Source organism: Orcinus orca, chromosome 8, assembly GCF_937001465.1.
Source record: "Orcinus orca chromosome 8, mOrcOrc1.1, whole genome shotgun sequence".
In the NCBI taxonomy this organism is placed as follows: domain Eukaryota; kingdom Metazoa; phylum Chordata; class Mammalia; order Artiodactyla; family Delphinidae; genus Orcinus; species Orcinus orca.
In genome coordinates, this window is record NC_064566.1 from 44,297,243 (window position 1) to 44,318,587 (window position 21,345).

The window sequence follows — 21,345 nt, forward strand, 5'->3', positions numbered from 1 at the left end:
ACACATGAATGAAAGGAACATGATGTGACATGAAGTGAGAAAGCGCGACGTGGTCAATATTGGGGGCCTATCAGGGAAGTAATATTTCTTGGGTTTTCTGAAGTAAGTCTCGCTAGAGGAATATGATGATATATGTTGCTGAAATAAAGGGGTCTGAACAAAATCACTAATTCCGAGAGGCCTGCAGGAATCACACCGGCAGCTGCCAGCTGTGAAGGTTGCAGACTTTATAGGGGGCAGCTGTTCCGCAGGGCTGTTCACCGCCCGGTCCTGCAGTCTCCTGCCAGCGGTTGAGGCACCTGTACTTACCTACATCCTGCATTTTGATAACATCCCCTCAGCTTGGCCTTTGGTAGCTTTAAAGGAAGAGGAAGGCCAGTGCAGGGTGGGCAGGGAAGCCCAGGAGCCGGCCGATGTTAGCCGTCCATGTCAAGATGCTGGCAAGGGCCTAAGTCCTAGGCGCTAACCTAAAAACAAACAAACAAAAAGCAATGCTTCCAGCAGCTAATTGTGTTTTTGTTTACACTTGCGATCCAGCACAGCCTCAGCAGACCGGAGCATTTAGCGAGTTTTATCAGATGGCTCCGCCCACCCAGAACCCAGGCCTGAATTTGAGCCTCTTCCAGTCCCACTAGCACCTGAAGCATGGATGGAAAAGGCTTTGCCTGGGGCAAGAGAGGAGGGGGCACCACTGGGCTGGCCCTCCCCTTCTCAGGCCCCATCGCTGCTCAGTTTCATGGCTGAGGCCAGGCATTCCCTGGCTGAAAGGACCAATCTTCCTGGGAGGGATGGGTGGGGGGCAGTCCTACCTTCTAGGGGGCTGCCTGCTCTGTTTGTATGGTCGTGCCGTCCCAGGCTGAACAAACACCTCACTCCACTTCTCAGCCCGGGGCCTTTCCCCGAAACCCAGCCCCTTGCTGAGACCAGCCCACAGGCCTAACCTTTGCTGGGTTTTCCCCCGAGATCCACAGCTGTGTCTCTGGCTTCCCGAATGCCCGCAGCTTCCTCCTTCCTACTGGACAGATGACATCGCTGCCCCTCCGTGGTTAATATTGCCCCTGCCTGGAGATCACAGTTGCCAGGTCCCCTCTCCCATCACTGTCTGCCCCTCACTGTGCTTGCTTTTGTCACATACACAAACTCACTGCCTGACATCATCGAATAAATCCGTGTATGTATCTATGTATTGCGGGTCTCCACTAATAGTCTGTGAGTCCTTGAGGGAAGGGAGCTGGGTTTCCTCTCTGAGCTAACCCACCCTCTAGGCAGTAGCTGGCCCAGAGGATGCTCTGTGAATGAGTGAATACTCAGGCAACACGACGTCTACCCCTTGAGCCAGAGTTCACTGTGTCCATTTTGCCCCAAGAAACGTTTGTGTTCTAGGGGACTGGTACTGGCCCTGGACTTGAGTCAGAAAGATGGGATTTGGGTCCAGGCTTCACCACTAGGCGTGTGATGTTGGGCAAGTTGAATCTGCCTTCTCAGCGGTGAAGTGGGCATTGTGCTAGTTCCTTCCTCCCAGGTCCGGATGAGGACTTAGTGGGACAAGTCAGGTGAAGGGCTGAAGACAGTGCCTGGCGCATGTGCACAACAGCCGGGAAATGTTGGCTCTAAAATATTTCCCGACACCGTGGTCGGGATGGGGTCGGGGGGGGGCAGGGAGTGTGGTCTGCTCAGCTTTCTCTGACCCCCAGGAAGCAGCAGGGGGCGCTGCTGGGGAAAGGATGACACATTTCCCAGCCTTATTTCATTTACCCTTGAGGGGACTAAGCAGGCAAAGTTTCTGAGGAAGGTCAACAGTGACTTTGAGGAAAAGTCACTGCCAATCCAGGATGTGGCAAATCCTGGATTCTGACCTGCCTCCTGCCCCTGGGATTGAGTCTGGGTCTTGCCATTCATAAGCTATAATGACTTGAGGAAAGAATCTTCATGCTGCTAAGCCTCGGTTTCCTTCTGTGAACGGTGACCACAGTGCTGTTGAGCCTGCATAGGACTGACTGGGACGATGTGTATGAAACACACCAGCGAGCCCAGGAGCCCACCATCTGTCAGCAACTGTGTGGAAACTTCAGAAAGTGGGTTCCAGACAAAGAGTGATTTTTTTAACTCCTAGGTAGGCTTAACAGAAGCACCACTGTGTTATTCTGGGTATTTTCCAGAAAAATCTCCAAACCTTAGTCCAAAGACTTCTGTTCCAGGTACTATGCAGCCAGCCAACAACCCTCCGGGCTGTGCTGGACTCTCTGGGGGCAACAGGGAAGGGGAAGACCCTATCTCACAATATTTCAAACCCTCACCAGCAAAAAGATTACGACTTGCCGAAGGCTCAGATGACAGCCTTTTTTTTAGCAATAAAGTATTTTTTAATGAAAACATACACATTTTTTAGACATAATGCTATTGCACACTTAATGGACTACAGTAGAATGTAAACATAACTTGTACGTGCATGAGAAACCAAACAAATTCATGTGACTCGCTTTACTGCAATATGTGCTTTGTTGCAGTGGTCTGGAACCAAACCCATGATATCTCAGAGGTATGCATGTATTTGAACTGGACAAGTTACTTAACTTCTTTGTGCCTCAGTTTCCTCACCTATAAAATGAGTTACTAGTAATCCTTACCTAATAGAGTTCTTATAAGGGTTCAATGATTTAATAAAAATAAACCCTTGCATATAGAAATTGCCCCAAAAGGGGTTGTCCAGTAAATGGATGACACGTTAGGATAGGAAGGGAGTTGGGGATTGAATGTGGAGTGGCCAGATGGTGAGTGGCCGCCAAAGGGGGACAGCGGTGTCCTATGCCTGGGGAAGTCCCAGGGCAATTTGCTGCAGGCCTGGCTTTCCCAAATGATGCAGGGGTCTCTGCTCCCAGCCTAGCCCCCTTCCTTCTGAAGGGAGGAAGGGAACAAAAGGGTTCAAGCTATTGAGCAAATAATAGGACCACTTATTAAGTATTTATAACATGCCAGGCATTACCTCACAGAACCCTACAGCAACCAGAGAGGTAGATAACATTATTCCCATCTCAAAGATGAGGAAACTGAGGCTCAGAGAGGTTAAGTCACATGCCCAAAGTCACACAGCTGATAAACGGCCACGCTAGGGATTAAATTGAGGTCTGCCTCTCCTCTGAGCCCCTGCTCTTTCAATAAAGAAATAAAAACTTAAAGGCTAAGGGCAGAGCGCTTGGGTTCTGCCTTGTCACCCACCCCTTCACGGGATCCTTCCCTTTGAGAATAGATTGCCTGAAGGTGTTCTGGAGCTGAGGAAAAGAGCATCAGACCGCCTGATCTGACAGGCACCGACAGCGGGCTGGGATGTAAATATATGTGTGAAGCCCGCTGGGTCTCCTGAGTCGTGAATCAGCCAGGCAGAGGCAGCCGGTCACACAGCCTGAGCAGCAGTGATTTGCACAAGTACAGAGCTGACTTAATGCCTGGAGGAGCCTTTGCTCTTCTCCTGGAGGATGCTCAGGGCTGCACCAGCAGGACTTGGACCTTAAAGCCTGATGTCAGTCCTCACTGGTTGCCTGGAGCACATCAGTGTTTCTAGCACCCTGTGTCTGTTTTCCAAGGAGAAAAAAATCCCCTCCTTTCCCCTAGGCTTTCCTTCCAGTTGGAGAGCTACAGGCAGGGGAGGGAAGGCTTTCTGAAAAAACCGAGCTGGCTCAGATGAGGCAGAAAGACTGTTCCAAGCAGCGGGAGTAGTTAGTGCAAAGGTACTGTGGCACCACTGAGCTTGGCGTGTTTGGGAACACGACTTGTGCACAGTCTGGCAGAGGAGGCTGAGAAGCAAGGGACCCTGTATGCCAACACAATGGCAGGGGATGCAGAGTGGGGATGAGGATAGGAGAGCTGTTACTGTAAGCATTTACAGAAGCTTAGATTCCTAGGATCTCAGGATCATGGGCGTTAGCATCTGAGAATCACAGACTCTAGAGATACTGGACTCATAAAGTCTTGGGCTCTCCTTCATGAGATTTTGATCATGAATTTTCTGAGCTAGGCAACACTCTTAACCTCTCCAAGTCTTGCACAGAATAAGTTAGAAGTTAGCACCAAAATTCTGGTTGGCCTGTGACTTAACTGCTAATGGCAACTGTCCTTCCCCAGTGCCGGCACGTAGGCCTGGCCTTCCTGGGATCACCTTTGCCTTATGGGACACCAAGAGAGCCTGTTCTTAGCTTAGATTTAACCTGTGGTTAAAGGCTGGAGTCCAGCATTTCCAAGGCTTTGAGTTCTTGGTCACGTCCTCCCTAGAAGCTCACAGAGAGCTTACCTACCTAGTACTCCTGAGCTGGAGCAGCTGGGCTGGAGCAGTGTCTACTCTGCCTGGACACCTGGCATTAATCACTCATCATGGCATTTTTAATGTCTTGGGATTCCTGCTGAAAACCATCAGAGCAGCAGGAGTATTTTATGCCCTTCAAGCAATTTCACAGCATCTGGGCTGCTTCCCACCTTTACTTTACAGGGGTTTCCTCCTCACATGGCCCCAGGGAGTGCAGAGGCAAGCTGGCCCCTTTCCAAGGTCATTTAGTCCGTGAAGACAACTGAGTTCTATTAGTCTATTTTTCTCATTTTCATTTGCTGAATCACTCACAGTGGATAAATAGAGAGCGGGGTAGACTAGAGAGCCTGGCACTCTGGCCCTGGGGGAAGAAGAGCTGGGTTCTCTTCCTGGCTGTGCTGATTTGGACAAGTCTGGGTGTGTCAGGAGCAAAGAGGGCATGAGCATTCAGAAGTTGCTGCCTGGAGCTGAAGACGGATTCAGGCAACCTTATGTCCCCGGCGCCACATTGGATTCCCTGGGCATGATTGCACTGTGAATCCAAAGGTAGGTAGCAAGCACCCAGACTTAGGCCCTCCTCCCTCATTTATTGATCTTGCTTGCTCCAGGATTTGTATCCCAGAGAAATTGGATTTTGTGTGTAAATACTCTATTGGCCCTCCCATTAAAAGGAAGCTGCGTTTGTCAGTCTAATTCCTTCCCTTGGGTTCTAAGCCTACATAGTTGTAAAAAGAGGACATTTTCCTCCATAAATGAATCTGTGATCATAGGATGCTGTTGAAGCCTGGGACATGTAGCTCCTTTGGCAGGCTGTGGGGCAGAGGGACAAATAGCAAAGTCTTTAGAATCAGGCAGATCTGAGTTTGAATCCCTGCTCATTCCTTACCGTCTGTGTCATTTTGGGCGTGTCAGTTCAAGTCTGATCCTCGAGTTTTCTCCTTTGTCATTTGGAGATAATAATATGTGGGATTAAGGACATGGACTCAAGCCAGGGTGCCTGGGTTTGCATCCCAGCCCTACCCCTTCTAGCTCTGTGAAACTGACCGAATTCTTCCACCTCTGTGCTGTGGTTTCCAAATCTATGGAGTGGGCATAATAATACTGCCTACCTTGAGTAGTATTATGGTTGTTGAGAGGATTGAATGAGTCATGTATAAACCCGGTTTGGAACAGTACCTGGAACATGGTAAGCACCAAATAAATCCCCATTAGCTATAAATGTCATTGTTTGTAGGGTGGTAGTGAGATTTCAGTATGATGAGAATCTAGAATAATGTACGGTACTTCATGTGTGCTTAATATATAATTGCTGAATGAATGAATAAAGAATGGGATGGACAGATGTAAGGCACTGAGCACAGTACCCATTATATAATAAGTGAAGGGAAGCACCCACAGAACCACAGCCTTTCTGCCTTGGCTACTAGAGCCCGTGTGCTGGGACTGACCTGGGCTGTTGCCAGCTGATCATGCGCGTCCTTTCCCAACTCTGCACATCTCTTCCCAACTTGAAGTCAGTGGCATCAGGTTAGTAGCCTGAAATCAGCTATGGTAGGAGGGCATTTACACTGTAGACACTGGCAAATGTTACAAATCAGGTTTTTGTTTGTTGAGAGAGAGAGAATGTTAAACATTGATTAGCACCCAACACACATCCCTGACTGTCCAAGGGACCATGTTTACATCATCTGCCACAATCATCTTTAGAAACCAGTTCTGACCATTTTGTTGCAGGTTATAGGATCTTTGGGGAAATAAGTCATTTGGGAGCAGATAAGAAGGTGTTAGTGGATGTTGAGAGCCTGGCTTTGGAGACCCCACTAAATGAAGAGTGCATATTTCATGTGGGTTTTGGTGGTCACTAACGGCTGGCTATGACACAAAAGAGTACTCCCAGAAACAAATGGCTGGGTCTGTTAGGTGATAATTCTGGAACTTGAAATGGCTGAATTAATGCTTGGAACTTCCCAGGAAGATTGTGTCTTCCCAGGAAGACACTCCGCCTGGACCCTGTAGCCGTACTGTATATGCCATCTGTGCAGCTCCTAGGGGGAGCCTTTCTCCAAGTCCTGAGTAAGGAGAACTGTTTAGGTTCATTCCAGATCTACTTCAGTATGAATTGACTTTAAGAAGTGCAGCTATTAAAAGGGGCTGGCCAGGGCTTCCCTGGTGGCACAGTCGTTGAGAGTCCACCTGCCGATGCAGGAGACACGGGTTCGTGCCCCGGTCTGGGAAGATCCCACATGCCGCGGAGCGGCTGGGCCCGTGAGCCATGGCCACTGAGCCTACGCGTCCGGAGCCTGTGCTCCGCAACGGGAGAGGCCACAACAGTGAGAGGCCCGCGTATTGCAAAAAAAAAAAAAAAGGGGGGCTGGCCAGAAGTGCAACTGTTAAGTATATGGGACAGAAGAAGGAGCTGGTTGGAAGGCATTTATAAACTCCCCAGGGTTTGAAAGCTTGTCTGGAGTGATCTTAAAGAAAGAGCAATCCACAAAACAAGGCTGCCCCTGGGCTGGGGTCTCAGGCTGGTCTATACTTCTGGGGTCACAGCTGTCCAAACCCAGCTCACCATCATTCATCAGTAGGACAAACTGAGTCCACAGTCGCCCTCCAGATTCTTCAGGAGGGCGGTGGGTGTGGGCTGGCATCTCTGTTTTATTTTTTTGATCCCCAAGTGAGTGGATGATCAGCTAGTTTTGACAACCATTACATCCTAATGAATAATCTCTCTTTTAAAGTGTGTTGACACATCATTTGTGTTTCAGTGGCCCTAAGTGGCTTTAGAGGAAAGCCAGTTAATCTTCTGATCTGAGGAAGACCAGCTACTATTCATTCTTAGAGGAATAAACAGAAATGTGCTGTGCTTTTAATCTTCAAATTAGCACCATTGGCGACTAGCAATTATCAGCACTTCTCAGCGGGGGTGTTTACCCTCTCCTCCCAGGCAACTGGAGGAAGGGGGTGGCAACTCTAATGCAGGCTGGGCTTTGGGGGACAGCATTGAGCTAGAGGCAGAGCTGGAGGGCTGAAAATGGGGGCGTGGGGAGAGGGGACAAAAGGCAGTGCCTTGTGCAGAGAACAGCTGGGGACCTACAAGGGACAGTCCAAACCAAAGATGGCCACGTAGAGAAACCAAGTGCTAAGTGAAGGGCTTCCAATGGAGGGCAGCAAGATGGAGCCCATGGGTTTGGGAGAATGAAGAGAAAAACTATCTGGCCAGGTAGTGGGGGAGACTTTTTCAGAGTCTCTATTATGGGCTGAAACTACACATAATTGTAGAGGAGACTCCTTTCCCACCTGTTACAAAGCCGATCTTCATTTATTTCAGTTGTTACCAAGCTTGGCTGCCCCTCAGAATCTCACAGGGAGTTTATACCTATTACAGAATCCTTTTATAGGGGCAACCCCTACTCAGCTCCAGCCAGTTGTTTTCAAGCAGGATTGCCTTGCAAACCAAAGAAATATGTCTGTGAGTAGATGAAGCCCCAGAGCTGCCAGTTTAAAAACTCATACGTGCTCAGATTTCCAGAATGGGACCTCCATTAACTAAGAGCTCTGCAGGGTTTCTTGGCACTGCTGACGCTTTTAACTGGATAACTTTTGATCATGGCGGTCTGTGCTGTGCATTGTAGGATGTTTAGCAGCAGACATGCCCAGGAGCACCGTGCCAGTTGTGACAATCAAAACTGTCTCCAGATATTGCCAGATATCCCCTCAAGGGATGAGAATGTGGCAAAATCGCCCCCAGTTGAGAACCACTGGGCTAGGAAAGTAACAGAATGTAGGTCTTCTAGCTTCTAACTTCGGCTCGTGCCCCTCTGTCTTCCCACCAACTGCACCAAGCACTGCTTCTCAGGCCCAGGAGGCCCAGTCATTTACGAGCCCTCAGTGTCAGGGAGCACTGAGTCAGTGCCTGAGATTCTTTTTCAAAAATCTCCCCCTCGGGCTTCCCTGGTGGCGCAGTGGTTGAGAGTCCACCTGCTGATGCAGGGGACACGGGTTCGTGCCCCGGTCCGGGAAGATCCCACATGCCGCGGAGCGGCTGGGCCCGTGAGCCATGGCCGCTGAGCCTGCGTGTCCGGAGCCTGTGCTCCACAACGGGAGAGGCCACAACAGTGAGAGGCCCGCGTACCGCAAAAAAAAAAAAAAAAAACTCCCCCTCTCTTGCCCCTGTTCCCCATTCTGTCTCCCTGCATCCTTTTCCTCCTCCTTCCCTCCCTCTCCCTTTGTTTCGCTCTCTCTCCCCCCATCTCTACCCAGTCCCCTTTCTGTGTGGGGTACATCACATGCCATTTAAACATCCAGTAGTAGGAACGCTCCATAAGTCCTGTCCTGTTCACAGCTACAGGCACAGCAGCTAGATCAGTACCTGGTACAGAGTGCGTGCTCAATGTTTGTTGAACGAATGAATGGGTGGCCTCTCCCTTCATTCCTACTCCCCCCAAACCTAGAGCAGACATGGGAAATGATCATCCGATCACTGAGAGGTTGAGGGACTGGACCTGGTTCTCCGTGGCACGGCTGAGCAGGCTGTTTTACAAGGATGCCTGTGCAGTCACTTTCCAAAGAATGAAGCCCCATCGGCTGTCAGTTTCCTGATCCTTTTTTTTTTTTTTTCCTTTATGCAAGAGATAAAGAGGATCTCATTAGGTGTTTAAATCAGATGAACAGCCATTGTTACCAGACTTCTGCTCAGCCTGCATTATGTTTCTTTTAGGGTAACCCCACAGAGCGCATTGCTTTTTATGGGAGGGGTACAAGGGGCACATATAGGGAGGGAAGAAAGGGCTCTGTTTGACCAGGCTGGTGAATTTTGCATTTTTACTTGGCGTCTAAGTCTGAAGGGGGAGAATAACAGTCTGCACTTAGCTGGCTCTGAGGGAAGGCACCACCTGGCGATGGTGGGGAGTGGCCTGTGACCTCCTAAGAGAAGAATGGTGTTTCATCAGCATGGCTTCCGGGAGCCCGGATTTACAGAGGTCGTTCAGATGTCAGCAGAGCAGGGATTTGTGGGCAGCAGGAGACGACTGGAGGAGCAACACAAGCAGGATGACACCTGGCCCCATGCAGGGTGCAAATTGTATTTCTCTGTCAACATTGGCTAGTTACAGCTCTGCCATTGATTCTAAATCTGACAAAGTCACAGAGGGCAGAACCCCTACCTCCACTTTCCCCAACACATTAAAACAAACATGAAATACAGCCTTCCCCTTCTTTCCACAATTATACTCTTGTCCAGCTCTTACCAAGACACTTTATTAAAAGTTATAGATATTTCAAAAGACAGTTTAGTGTAGCTACCAAAGGGGGAAAAAAAAGGTAAAAGACAATGCAGCTTTTAGACTAGAGCTTGAAAATCAAAGCTTTAGCAGAAGTAGACAAGCAAAATTGCTGATAGAACCCTGTCGTTTGTCATTATATTGGTCTCTGAGCTTCCTGGCAGCCTTGGCAAAAAGGTAAATATGACAGGTTATGTGTTTGTGTTTAGGTATAAAGAAAACCACAAGTTCTTTATACGTTTTTCTTGAGCTAAATTCTGAGAGGTATTTATCATATATATACTATGCAATAGGAAATATCTTACACAATGTTTTTCCAGCAAATGGAGAAGTCCTTTTGATATAGTTCTTTCTTGCTTTGGCAACTGGCAAAAGTTAAAGGAAAACATGAAAATCTAATTAAGTAAATGGACTTTGCAAAGACTGAGCCAGTGTTATCCAGGGTATTTCAGGCCTTAAAAAAATTTTTTTAATAGCAGTTGTTTGGTTAAGTCTAAGTGAATCCCTCTCTTCTAACCAGTAGCTAATATTTGGGATGCAGCTGGCTGAGAACAGAATTTTTTTTCCTGGCTGATCCACCAGAAAACTTTATTCTAGTTCACTATTAACAGAGCTCAGAGGTACAAGGGGGCAGGCAGCTCCTACGAGAAGCAAAGCCTTTTCATCTCTCGCTACCACCTTCTAAGCTGGCTCTTCTGCGTCTGATTTCACTTCCTGCGCGTCAGGAGTTCACAATCTTATTTTAACCCCAGCACCGTTCCAGGACAATAGATCCTGTTTGGCTAGACTTTGTGTATAGCAAACCACCCCAGAAATTCATGGCTTAAAACAACACCCATTCCCTGGCTCACTGGCTGCCTCTGCAATAAGGGCAGCTTGTCTCTGTTCTACGATGCCAGCTAGGATATCATTCATATGTTTGCAACCTACTGGTGGTTGAAGGAGCCAAGATGGCCTCACATGTGTAGGGCCTCAGTGGGTGGCCTAAAGGACTGGGGACTCCCTGGACCACTCATCCTCTAGGAGGCTGGCTCCAGCTGCCTTACTTAGGGTAGCAAGAGAGTGAAAGCAGAAGCTGCAAGGGCTTCTAAAGCCTAGGCCTGGAATTTGCACAGGTCCCGCTAGCTGCATCCTGTCGTCCCAGGGTCAGCTGAGATTCAGTGTGCAAAGCGGCCACCCAGGATGTGAACTCATTGAGGTGGGATTCGTGGGAGATCACTTGGTGGCAATGACCCACAGCCCTGTCCCATCAACACCTCAGTAACAGTGGTCCCCATGGGCAGTGATTCTCACCTGGGGGATGGGGAAGGAGACCAGGGAACAGGTCTGTCCTCCCCGGGGGCAGGGAGGGGGGTCATTTGGTACTAGCCCTGTTCTCATTCCAAGTTCTGTGTACTCACCACTTAACGGCCACCATCAAAAGCCCAAATATCAGGCTTTATGAGCTCTACTTAAAATTTCAGAAAGGATATATGGAGAGTGGACCTTTGAAGTGATGAAACAGTAAGCATTTCCTCCTGGCAGCCACACTCGAAGACCTTGTAAACGTGGGGTACGCTGAGCTACACCACTGTACTGCCAACTTCCTGCCATTTGTGAGACAGCGGCATCCCCAGGCCTCCCCAGTCAGGGGCACCAACAGGAGAGCATGAGGTCGTTTTCTTATTGGCTAGAGTGAGATGCACTGCGCGTTGGTGGTGACCCAAAAGTCAGCTGAATTTTCTCCAAGCTGGATGAGAACGCCTGACAGCCCCCACTGAACCTAGCTTCAGACAAGGGTCACGCTATTTAAAAGGGTGAATTGAATGACAGCAAAAGGCATGTGCACACCACTTCTGCACACCACTTCTGAAAGCTGAAGGGCTCTATAACAAAGACACTAGATAACAGAATCAGGGGAAAAACATTTTTACTTTAGAGAAACATTGTAAATCTTTAAAAAGATTGGATTTAAGGGGAGTAAATGAAAGATCCTGTTTTGGCTCAGAGCACAGGAGTACATGCATGCACACACACAAGCATCCATGAAGAGATGGGGTGGAGGAGGCCTGACTTAGCAGCACCGTGTGAAAAGAACCTGTTAAGTGTGTGTGTCTAGTAAGGTCAATTTGTGTCAAAAGTAGGCAGAGTTAATGTGACCTTAAGCTATTAAGATATTGATGGGTGTATGGATGCTAGATTAAGGGAGGTGATTAGTTCCCTCTATTCTATATAGCTCAGTTTACTCCAAAAAAAAAACCAGGCCAATTTCTAGCTTCATAATTTAAAAGTGTTAGAGAAAAACTAACATATTTAGGGAGAAGCGCAACACGATAAAAGAACTTGAACTCACGAGATAATGAGGAAATACAAGGAGGAACTGAAGACATTTGACCTAGAGAAATTCTCAGCAAGGTCTTAAGGATGGTCTTCAGCTCTAAAGCGTTGCCAAGTGGAAAAGGGACTTGATCTGCCTTCTATGGCCCCCAAATAAGTCTTGGACCAATGAGTGGAAGGTTGAGGGACTGTGGCACTTGGAGGGTAAAAGAAAAATGAACATCTAATAGCTGGAATAGATGGCACAGAGTTCTCCGTCATCGCAGGGGCTGGACGATCACTCAGCGGGATACACAGAGGGCATTCAAACCTTAGATGGGTAATTGGTTCAAAATGAACTTTCAAATCCTGTCTAACTCTGAGGTCTTGGGATTTACAGGAACTTGCCCAAGGTCACAGAGCGAGGTAGTAGCTGTCCAGCACAGAAGTTTCCTTCCTCCCTGTCAGCATGTTTCCCTCGGATTCACAGTCTCCTCATCTCCTTGATGATTAACTCAAGCAGTGGTGCACAAAGCAGCCTAGGGACCACAGCTTACCCACCCATCCAGACTTATTTGTTTGGCCAGCATCACATGGTAAAAGGCTTGAAATCAATATCTGTAGGAAGGCGCACCAACTCCGGCTCCACGCTCCGTTGCCTTCCCTGGGCGTGAGGCCACTGCACACATTTGTGTCTCCTGGCCCCTGTGGCCTCACCTCTTGCACACTTTGGACCTAGGGGCAGGGCAGAGCAGGAGGAAGTGGTCCTGGACCAGAGCCTATGAAGAGGGCCTTCTCAGCCAGAGATGGATCCCCCAATTTCTAGGGACAGTCAGCTCCCCCATCTCTTACAACTCCCAGCATGGTAGAAACTACGAAAAGGAGAGAAAGTGCTATGCACTTTTCACACATGTCAATCCCATTTCATCCTCATAACAACCATGTCAGTCTCCTAGGGCTGCAAAGCACAAAGTACCACAGACTGGGTGACTTAGCATAAATTTATTGCCTCACAGTCCTGGAGGCTAGAAGTCCAAAATCAAGGTGCTCCCTCTAAAGGTGGTAGGGAGGGATCTGCTCCAGGCCCCTCCCAGCTACTGGTACCCTCAGATGTGGCTTGGCTGCTAGATGGCCATCTTCTCTTTGTGTCTCTCCACACTGTCTTCCTTCTGTGTATGTCTGTCTCTGTGTCCAAATCTCCCCCTTTTATAAGAACACCAATCATATTAGATTAGGACCTAATGACCTATCTTAACTTGGTTAAATCTGTAAAGATTCTATTTCCAAATAAGGTTGTATTCTGAGGTCTGGGGGTTATTAGAATTCAGCATATCCTTTGTGGGGAAACAATTCAATCCATAACAGTCCACCCTCCGATCCCCCCCTTTTCGTGTCCTTCCCACGTGCAAAATACATTCACTGCATCTGAACATCCCCATGGACATCAAGAACTAGTAACAGCTCACAATGATAATACATGGAAAGCAGAATTAAAATGCAGTGTTTGTGGTGTCTTTGTTTTTTTTGGTATAAATTTATTTATTTTTGGCTGCATTGGGTCTTCGTTGCTGCACGTGGGCTTTCTCTAGTTGCAGCGATCGGAAGCTACTCTTCGTTGTGGTGTGCAGGGTTCTCATTACGGTGGCTTCTCTTGTTGCAGAGCACGGGCTCTAGGAACACGGGCTTCAGGAGTTGTGGCATGTGGGCTCTGTAGTTGTGGCTCGCGGGCTCTAGAGTGCAGACTCAGGTGTTGTGGCGCACGGGCATAGTTGCTCTGCAGCATGTGGGATCTTCCCGGACCAGGGCTCGAACCCATGTCCCCTGTGTTGGCAGGCAGATTCTTAACCACTGCACCACCAGGGAAGTCCAAAATGCAGTGTTGTTGACTCCGAAAGCTGTCCTCTTTCTACTACACTGTGCTCCTGCCATGAGGTGCACCTACCATGTGCCAGGACCTGTGCCAGCTGCCTCATGCCCTTTTCTCACTCCTAGTGGGCTGCCTGTCTGGCAAGGCCCCAGACTGGGCACCAAGGGACACGCAGGGTCTGTCCCAGGGCCTGGGAGTGGGCACGCTGGGAAGATGCGGGGAGGGGCGATTGGAAATTAAGTCCTGGGGAGGTGCTGTGGTTGGAGGTGGGTGAATGTGGCCCACTCAGGCCATCATCTGGGGAGAAGGGGGGCACATAGGGTGTTGCCTGAGCTCCTAAGGAAAACACAACGAATGTGGCTGCTCAGGCCCTGTTCTGCTGCTGCAGGCCCCATATACAGTTATGAAGAGGCAGGGGAATCAGATGCTTAGCCAGGCCCAGAGACAGCCAGCAACAAACCAATGCCAGCCACTTTCATAGACACAGCTCTTGGTCATCCACTTCCTGGAAAGGTGATGTCCAGGCGAGGAGTGGGTCCTGGGCTATGGTCTTTGCAGATGGAGCTTTCTCAGGGGATTAGGGGAGGACTGGTGGAGAGCACTGAGGAAGAAGGAAGTCCCTCAATAGATGAGAAGAAAGGGGCTTTTGAGCTCATTAGACCTGGCTTGAACTGAACTCCCACTCACAAGCTGCATGGCATTGGACACATTGATCAACCCTTCTGAGCTGCATTTTCCCAGGCGCTTGTTGTGAAGATTAAATGCCCATTCTAACTGTGTGTGAGGCACGTGACCCTCTTCATGTTGCTGGACTCAATAAATACTGTTTTTGCCTCTATTTTTTTTTGTTTACATCTAGAAAGTTCTCAGCTATGATTTTGTTTTTTGGGTTTTTTTGAATTTTATTTTATTTATTTTTTTATACAGCAGGTCCTTATTAGTCATCAATTTTATACACATCAGTGTATACATGTCAATCCCAATCGCCCAATTCATCACACCACCATCCCCACCCGCTGCCGCTTTCCCCCCTTGGTGTCCATACATTTGTTCTCTACATCTGTGTCTCAATTTCTGCCCTGCAAACTGGTTCATCTGTACCATTTTTCTAGGTTCCACATATATGTGTTAATATACGATATTTGTTTTTCTCTTTCTGACTTACTTCACTCTGTATGACAGTCTCTAGATCCATCCATGTCTCAACGAATGACCCACTTTCGTTTCTTTTTATGGCTGAGTAATATTCCATTATATGTATGTACCACATCTTCTTTATCGATGGACATTTAGGTTGCTTCCATGACCTGGCTATTGTAAATAGTGCTGCAATGAACATTGGGGTGCATGTGTCTTTTTGAATTATGGTTTTCTCTGGGTATATGCCCAGTAGTGGGATTGCTGGATCATATGGTAATTCTATTTTTAGTTTTTTAAGGAACCTCCGTACTGTTCTCCGTAGTGGCTGTATCAACTTACATTCCCACCAACAGTGCAAGAGGGTTCCCTTTGCTCCACACCCTCTCCAGCATTTGTTGTTTGTAGATTTTCTGATGATGCCCATTCTAACTGGTGTGAGGTGATACCTCATTGTAGTTTTGATTTGCATTTCTCTAATAATTAGTGACGTTGAGCAGCTTTTCATGTGCCTCTTGGCCATCTGTATGTCTTCTTTGGAGAAATGTCTATTTAGGTCTTCTGCCCATTTTTGGATTGGGTTGTTTGCTTTTTTAATATTGAACTGCATGAGCTGTTTATATATTTTGGAGATTAATCCTTTGTCCATTGATTCGTTTGCAAATATTTTCTCCCATTCTGAGGGTTGTCTTTTCGTCTTGTGTATGGTCTCCTTTGCTGTGCAAAAGCTTTCAGGTTTCATTAGGTCCCATTTGTTTATTTTTGTTTTTATTTCCATTACTCTAGGAGGTGGATCAAAAAAGATCTTGCTGTGATTTATGGCAAACAGTATCCTTCCAATGTTTTCCTCTAAGAGTTTTATAGTGTCCGGTCTTACATTTAGGTCTCTAATCCATTTTGAGTTTATTTTTGTGTATGGTGTTAGGGAGTGTTCTAATTTCATTCCTTTACATGTAGCTGTCCAGTTTTCCCAGCACCACTTATTGAAGAGACTGTCTTTTTCCATTGTATATCCTTGCCTCCTTTGTCATAGATTAGTTGACCATAGGTGCTTGGGTTTACCTCTGGGCTTTCTATCTTGTTCCATTGATCTATCTTTCTGTTTTTGTGCCAGTACCATATTGTCTTGATTACTGTAGCTTTGTAGTATACTCTGAAGTCAGGGAGTCTGACTCCTCCAGCTCTGTTTTTTCCCCTCACGACTGCTGTGGCTATTCGGGGTCTTCTGTGTCTCCACAGAAATTTTAAGATTTTTTGTTCTAGTTCCGTGAAAAATGCCATTGGTAATTTGATAGGGATTGCATTGAATCTGTAGATTGCTTTGGGTAGTATAGTCATTTTCACAATATTGATTCTTCCAATCCAAGAACATGGTATATCTCTCCATCTGTTGGTATCACCTTTAATTTCTTTCATCAGTGTCTTATAGTTTTCTGCATACAGGTCTTTTGTCTCCCTAGGTAGGTTTATTCCTAGGTATGTTATTCTTTTTGTTGCAATGGTAAATGGGAGTGTTTCCTTAATTTCTCTTTCAGATTTTTCATTATTAGTGTACAGGAATGCAAGAGATTTCTGTGCATTAATTTTGTATCAGCTTTCTTCTGATTTCCATTTGCATGGAATATCTTTTTCCATCCCCTTGCTTTCAGTCTGTATGTGTCCCTAGGTCTGAAGTGGGTCTCTTGTAGACAGCATATATATGGGTCTTGTTTTTGTATCCATTCAGCAAGCCTGTGTCTTTTGGTTTGAGCATTTAATCCATTCACGTTTAAGGTAATTATTGCTATGTATGTTCCTATGACCATTTTCTTAATTGTTTTTCGGTTTGTTTTTGTAGGTCCTTTTCTTCTCTTGTGTTTCCCACTTAGAGAAGTTCCTTTAGCATTTGTTGTAGAGCTGGTTTGGTGGTGCTGAATTCTCTTAGCTTTTGCTTGTCTGTAAAGCTTTTGATTTCTCCATCAAATCTGAATGAGATCCTTGCTGGGTAGAGTAATCTTGGCTATAGTTTCTTCCGTTTCATTACTTTAAGTATATCATGCCACTCCCTTCTGGCTTGTAGAGTTTCTGCTGAGAAATCAGCTGTTAACCTTATGGGAGTTCCCTTGTATGTTATTTGTTGTCTTTCCCTTGCTGCTTTCAATAATTTTTCTCTGTCTTTAATTTTTGCCAATTTGATTACTCTGTGTCTCGGCATGTTTCTCCTTGGGTTTATCCTGTATGGGACTCTCTGCACTTCTTGGACTTGGGTGGCTATTTCCTTTCCCATGTTAGGGAAGTTTTCGACTATAATCTCTTCAAATAATTTCTCTGGTCCTTTCTCTCTCTCTTCTCCTTCTGGGACCCCTATAATGTGAATGTTGTTGCGTTTAATGTTGTCCCAGAGGTCTCTTAGGCTGTCTTCATTTCTTTTCATTCTTTTTCCTTTATTCTGTTCTGTAGCAGTGAATGCCACCATTCTGTCTTCCAGGTCACTTATCCGTTCTTCTGCCTCAGTTATTCTGCTATTGATTCCTTCTAGTGTAGTTTTCATTTCAGTTATTGTATTCTTCATCTCTGTTTGTTTGTTCCTTAATTCTTCTAGGTCTTTCTTAAACATTTCTTGCATCTTCTCAATCTTTGCCTCCATTCTTTTTCCGAGGTCCTGGATCATCTTCACTATCATTATTCAGAATTCTTTTTCTGGAAGGTGGAAATGAAGGCCTATCTCCACTTCATTTAGTTGTTTTTCTGGGGTTTTATCTTGTTCCTTCATCTGGTACATAGCCCTCTGCCTTTTCATCTTGTCTATCTTTCTGTGAATGGGGTTCTTGTTCCACAGGCTGCAGGATTGTAGTTCTTCTTGCTTCTGCTGTCTGCCCTCTGGTGGATGAGGCTATCTAAGAGGCTTGTGCAAGCTTCCTGATGGGAGGGACTGGTGGTGGGTAGAGCTGGTTGTTGCTCTGGTGGGCAGAGCTCAGTAAAACTTTAATCCGCTTGTCTGCTGATGGGTGGGGCTGGGTTCCCTCCCTGTTTGTTGTTTAGCCTGAGGCAACCCAACACTGGAGCCTAAGGGCTCTTTGGTGGGGCTCATGGCAGACTCTGGGAGGGCTCACGCCACGGAGTACTTCCCAGAACTTCTGCTGCCAGTGTCCTTGTCTGCACGGTGAGCCACAGCCACCCCCTGCCTCTGCAGTAGACGCTCCAACACTAGCAAGTAGGTCTGGTTCAGTCTCCCCTGGGGTCACTGCTCCTTCCCCTGGGTCCCAATGCTCACACTAGTTTGTGTGTGCCCTCCAAGAGTGGAATCTCTGTTTCCTCCAGTCCTGTTGAAGTCCTGCATCAAATCCCACTAGCCTTCAAAGTCTGATTCTCTAGGAATTCCTCCTCCCATTGCCCGACCCCCAGGTTGGGAAGCCTGACGTGGGGCTCAGAGCCTTCACTCCAGTGGGTGGACTTCTGTGGTATAAGTGTTCTCCAGTCTGTGAGTCACCCACCCAGCAGTTATGGGATTCGATTTTACTGTGATTGCGCCCCTCCTACCATCTCATTGTGGCTTCTCCTTTGTCTTTGGGGTATCTTTTTTGGTGAGTTCCAGTGTCTTCCTGTCGATGATTGTCCAGCAGCTAGTTGTGATTCTGGTGTTCTCACAAGAGGGAGTGAGAGAGAGCATGTCCTTCTACTCCGCCATCTTGGTTCAAGTCCTTTGCCTCTATTTTTCCCTTCAAAGCTGAGCTCGGAAATGCCAAGGAAGACCTGGGGCAGGGACTGGCTCCTCTTGCCTGTCTCTGGGGGTCAGCTCACCCTGAAAGCGTGAATGTGTTGATTGCCCCAGCCCTCAGTGTGCTAACGGTGCATTTTCTCCCTCACAGAGGAGCTGAAGGAGAAGCTGTCAGAGTATGTGGACAAGGTGAACGGCCAGAAGCCAGGCTTCATCAAGGTTGTGCGGCACAGCAAGCAGGAAGGCCTTATCCGCTCCAGGGTCAGTGGTTGGAGGGCCGCCACTGCCCCCGTAGTGGCACTCTTTGATGCCCATGTGGAGTTCAACGTGGGCTGGTAAGTGCCCATCGGGAGCTGAGGAGGATGAGTCCCAATGTGTTCCAGGGGCTGTGGCTCAAATGGGTGCAAAGCCTGCTGAGATCGCAGTCATGATGGGGGAGAGGAGAGATCTGGGTGTACGGGTGACCAGGCCACAGGGCTGGCCCTTCAAGGTAGGGGAGGGTCAGGGATCAACAGGTCAACACACAGTGTCTCAAGTGTTGGTGGCATCAGGTGTGACTCACGCTGGTGTGGTCCTCTAGGAGACGTGATGGGAGAGAGGGATAAATGCTAAGGGCAAAGCGAGAGTTCCAGCCCAGCTAAGGACCAGGATGCGACCCCCGGGAAATGGAGAGCTGGACCAGACACAAGGCAGAAGCCCAACCCCAAAGACAGGAACAGGACCGAGGGGGCAAAGGGAGCCAGGGTGACTTGACGTTGTCACAGGTGCCCTGGGATCCCCCAGATGCCAGGCCAGAGGTAGCACAGAACCTCAGATTCTTTCTACTGGTAAAACTAGGTCTAGAAAATCTTTCTCTGTCCAGGGCTGCTCAGGTGCTAGGTGGGGCAAGGCCCCAGTGGCTTCAGCCAGGCAGGTACAGGGTACCTGACGCCAGCATCCCTGCAGGCTGGAGGGCGTTCTGTGGCCCACTGTGTGTGGCTTTGCAGAGAGCCTGGGCTTAGGGGGTCCCAGGTGCTGGGGATGGCCGAGTGTACCACCGTAACCACTATGCATGATGGCACTGGGGTCTGCTGTCCCCCACCCTAGACTCCAGGTGCCACCCTCTGCCTCCCTGGAGTGGGGTGAGGTGGGCCCTTTAGCAGGAAGGGGCAGCGGGCATGCACACAGCAGGACTGCGTGGAGGCATACTTTTCCATAGCAGGCCCGAATTAAGGCTGTAATGCAGCCATTTTTTATAGGTGAAGTCACTGCTTGCCATTTGTGACTAAAAAGCATTTTCACTGGATTTATGGCCAGAAGAGGAGAGGGACACTTGCTATTTCAAGCTGATTTGGATAAACAGTTGTGCAACAAATGCATTTTTAATGAGAAGCTTATCATTCCTGTCTGCAAACATTTTACTCGCCTCGTGCCCCCAGGGGTTCCGGGCTGCGTGGAAGCCCGACCCCCCCACCTCTCCTTGGGCAGTGGGGACGCGTGAGGTGCGGGTGGCATGTCTGGAAGGACCGAAGCAGCGTCACACAACGGGTGGAAGTAGGTTTGTTCTCACCTCCGTGTCTCTGCCGTCCTCACCTGCCTTTTCCTCCTGGTTGATGCGCTGCATTTTAGCAAAATCAAAGCCCAAGTTGAAAGCTTCCCGTGGAACCTCAGATCTGTTCCTTTCTTCTTTCTTAAGTCTTGATTTCTTTTTTTTCTAATGGAAAAAGGGAAATCAAGCAGACACCAGGATCTGAGGCACTAAGAATCTGTCAGCTCAGCCTGGGACATGCTGAAGGAGGGGTCAGGCCTCTTGCTAGCCCGGAAGCATGGGGGTGGGAGATGGAATAGGGACTCTTTCCCAGGAGGCAGGGCAGCTCTCCCCTGGAGGAGACGGCCAGGAGTTCCTTCCTTCTTCTGTGGGGGAAGGAGCTTTAGAAGGTGCCAGTTTCCCCTCTCTCCCTCTCCCCTGCCCAGGGCTGAACCCGTGCTCACCCGCATTAAGGAGAACCGGAAACGGATCATCTCGCCATCCTTTGACAACATCAAATATGACAACTTTGAGATAGAAGAGTACCCGCTGGCCGCTCAGGGCTTTGACTGGGAGCTGTGGTGCCGCTACCTAAACCCCCCTAAGGCCTGGTGGAAACTGGAGAACTCCACGGCCCCAATCAGGTAAAGAATTCTTACCTGGGGGTCTCTCTGTCTTGTCTTCCAGGCAAGGGCTCCCCTCCCAGCCTGACCCTTGTTTCCCAAACTCCAGCTGCATCGGCAAGTGACCTTCAGTCACAGCTTACAGCCTTTGACGATCCCTTTTAAAAGAGCTGTGGCACCCAGAATCCATTCAGAGCCTCAGAGTTACTCATTTCAGCACATCGCTCTGGGACACTTGCTGGGCGCCAACTGCTGTGCTGGGGATACAGAGTGATCAAGACTCGATTCCTGCCCCCAAAAGCCTGGAGTATAGTGAAAGCAGAGAAAACAATTGGAATAAAATAAGTGGGATCACAAATTATTCCCCACGCTGGTGGAAAGTGCATGAAAATTGGGGAGAATCCTTTTCGGAGCCTGTAGCATTCGCACTTGTTTTTTCTTAAGGGCAAGTAGGAGATTGCAAGGTTGGGGCAGGGACACTCATATTCAAAGGAGCAGAGTGAGTTCATGGACACAGAGGAAGTTCAAAGGGACTGGAAGGAAGGAGGACAGTGATGGGGGAGCCCCAGGCAATGAGGCCGGAGGGGCGGAGAGGCAAGACCAGACGCCACGGCACCGTGTATGCCTGGCTGATGTTTGAGCT

General features: G+C 48.2%; 1 protein-coding gene across 4 annotated transcripts in view; it reads left to right on the forward strand.

The window, feature by feature from the left end:
• GALNT18 (polypeptide N-acetylgalactosaminyltransferase 18) overlaps positions 1-21,345 on the forward strand; it is a 354,448-nt gene that overhangs the window by 221,409 nt on the left and 111,694 nt on the right. For all 4 annotated transcript variants that reach the window (XM_049713591.1, XM_033404508.2, XM_004279183.3 and 1 more), the window contains 2 exons: positions 18,724-18,907; positions 20,526-20,723. In XM_049713591.1, the coding sequence (XP_049569548.1) occupies positions 18,724-18,907; positions 20,526-20,723 (382 nt within the window). The remainder of the gene's footprint in view (positions 1-18,723; positions 18,908-20,525; positions 20,724-21,345) is intronic.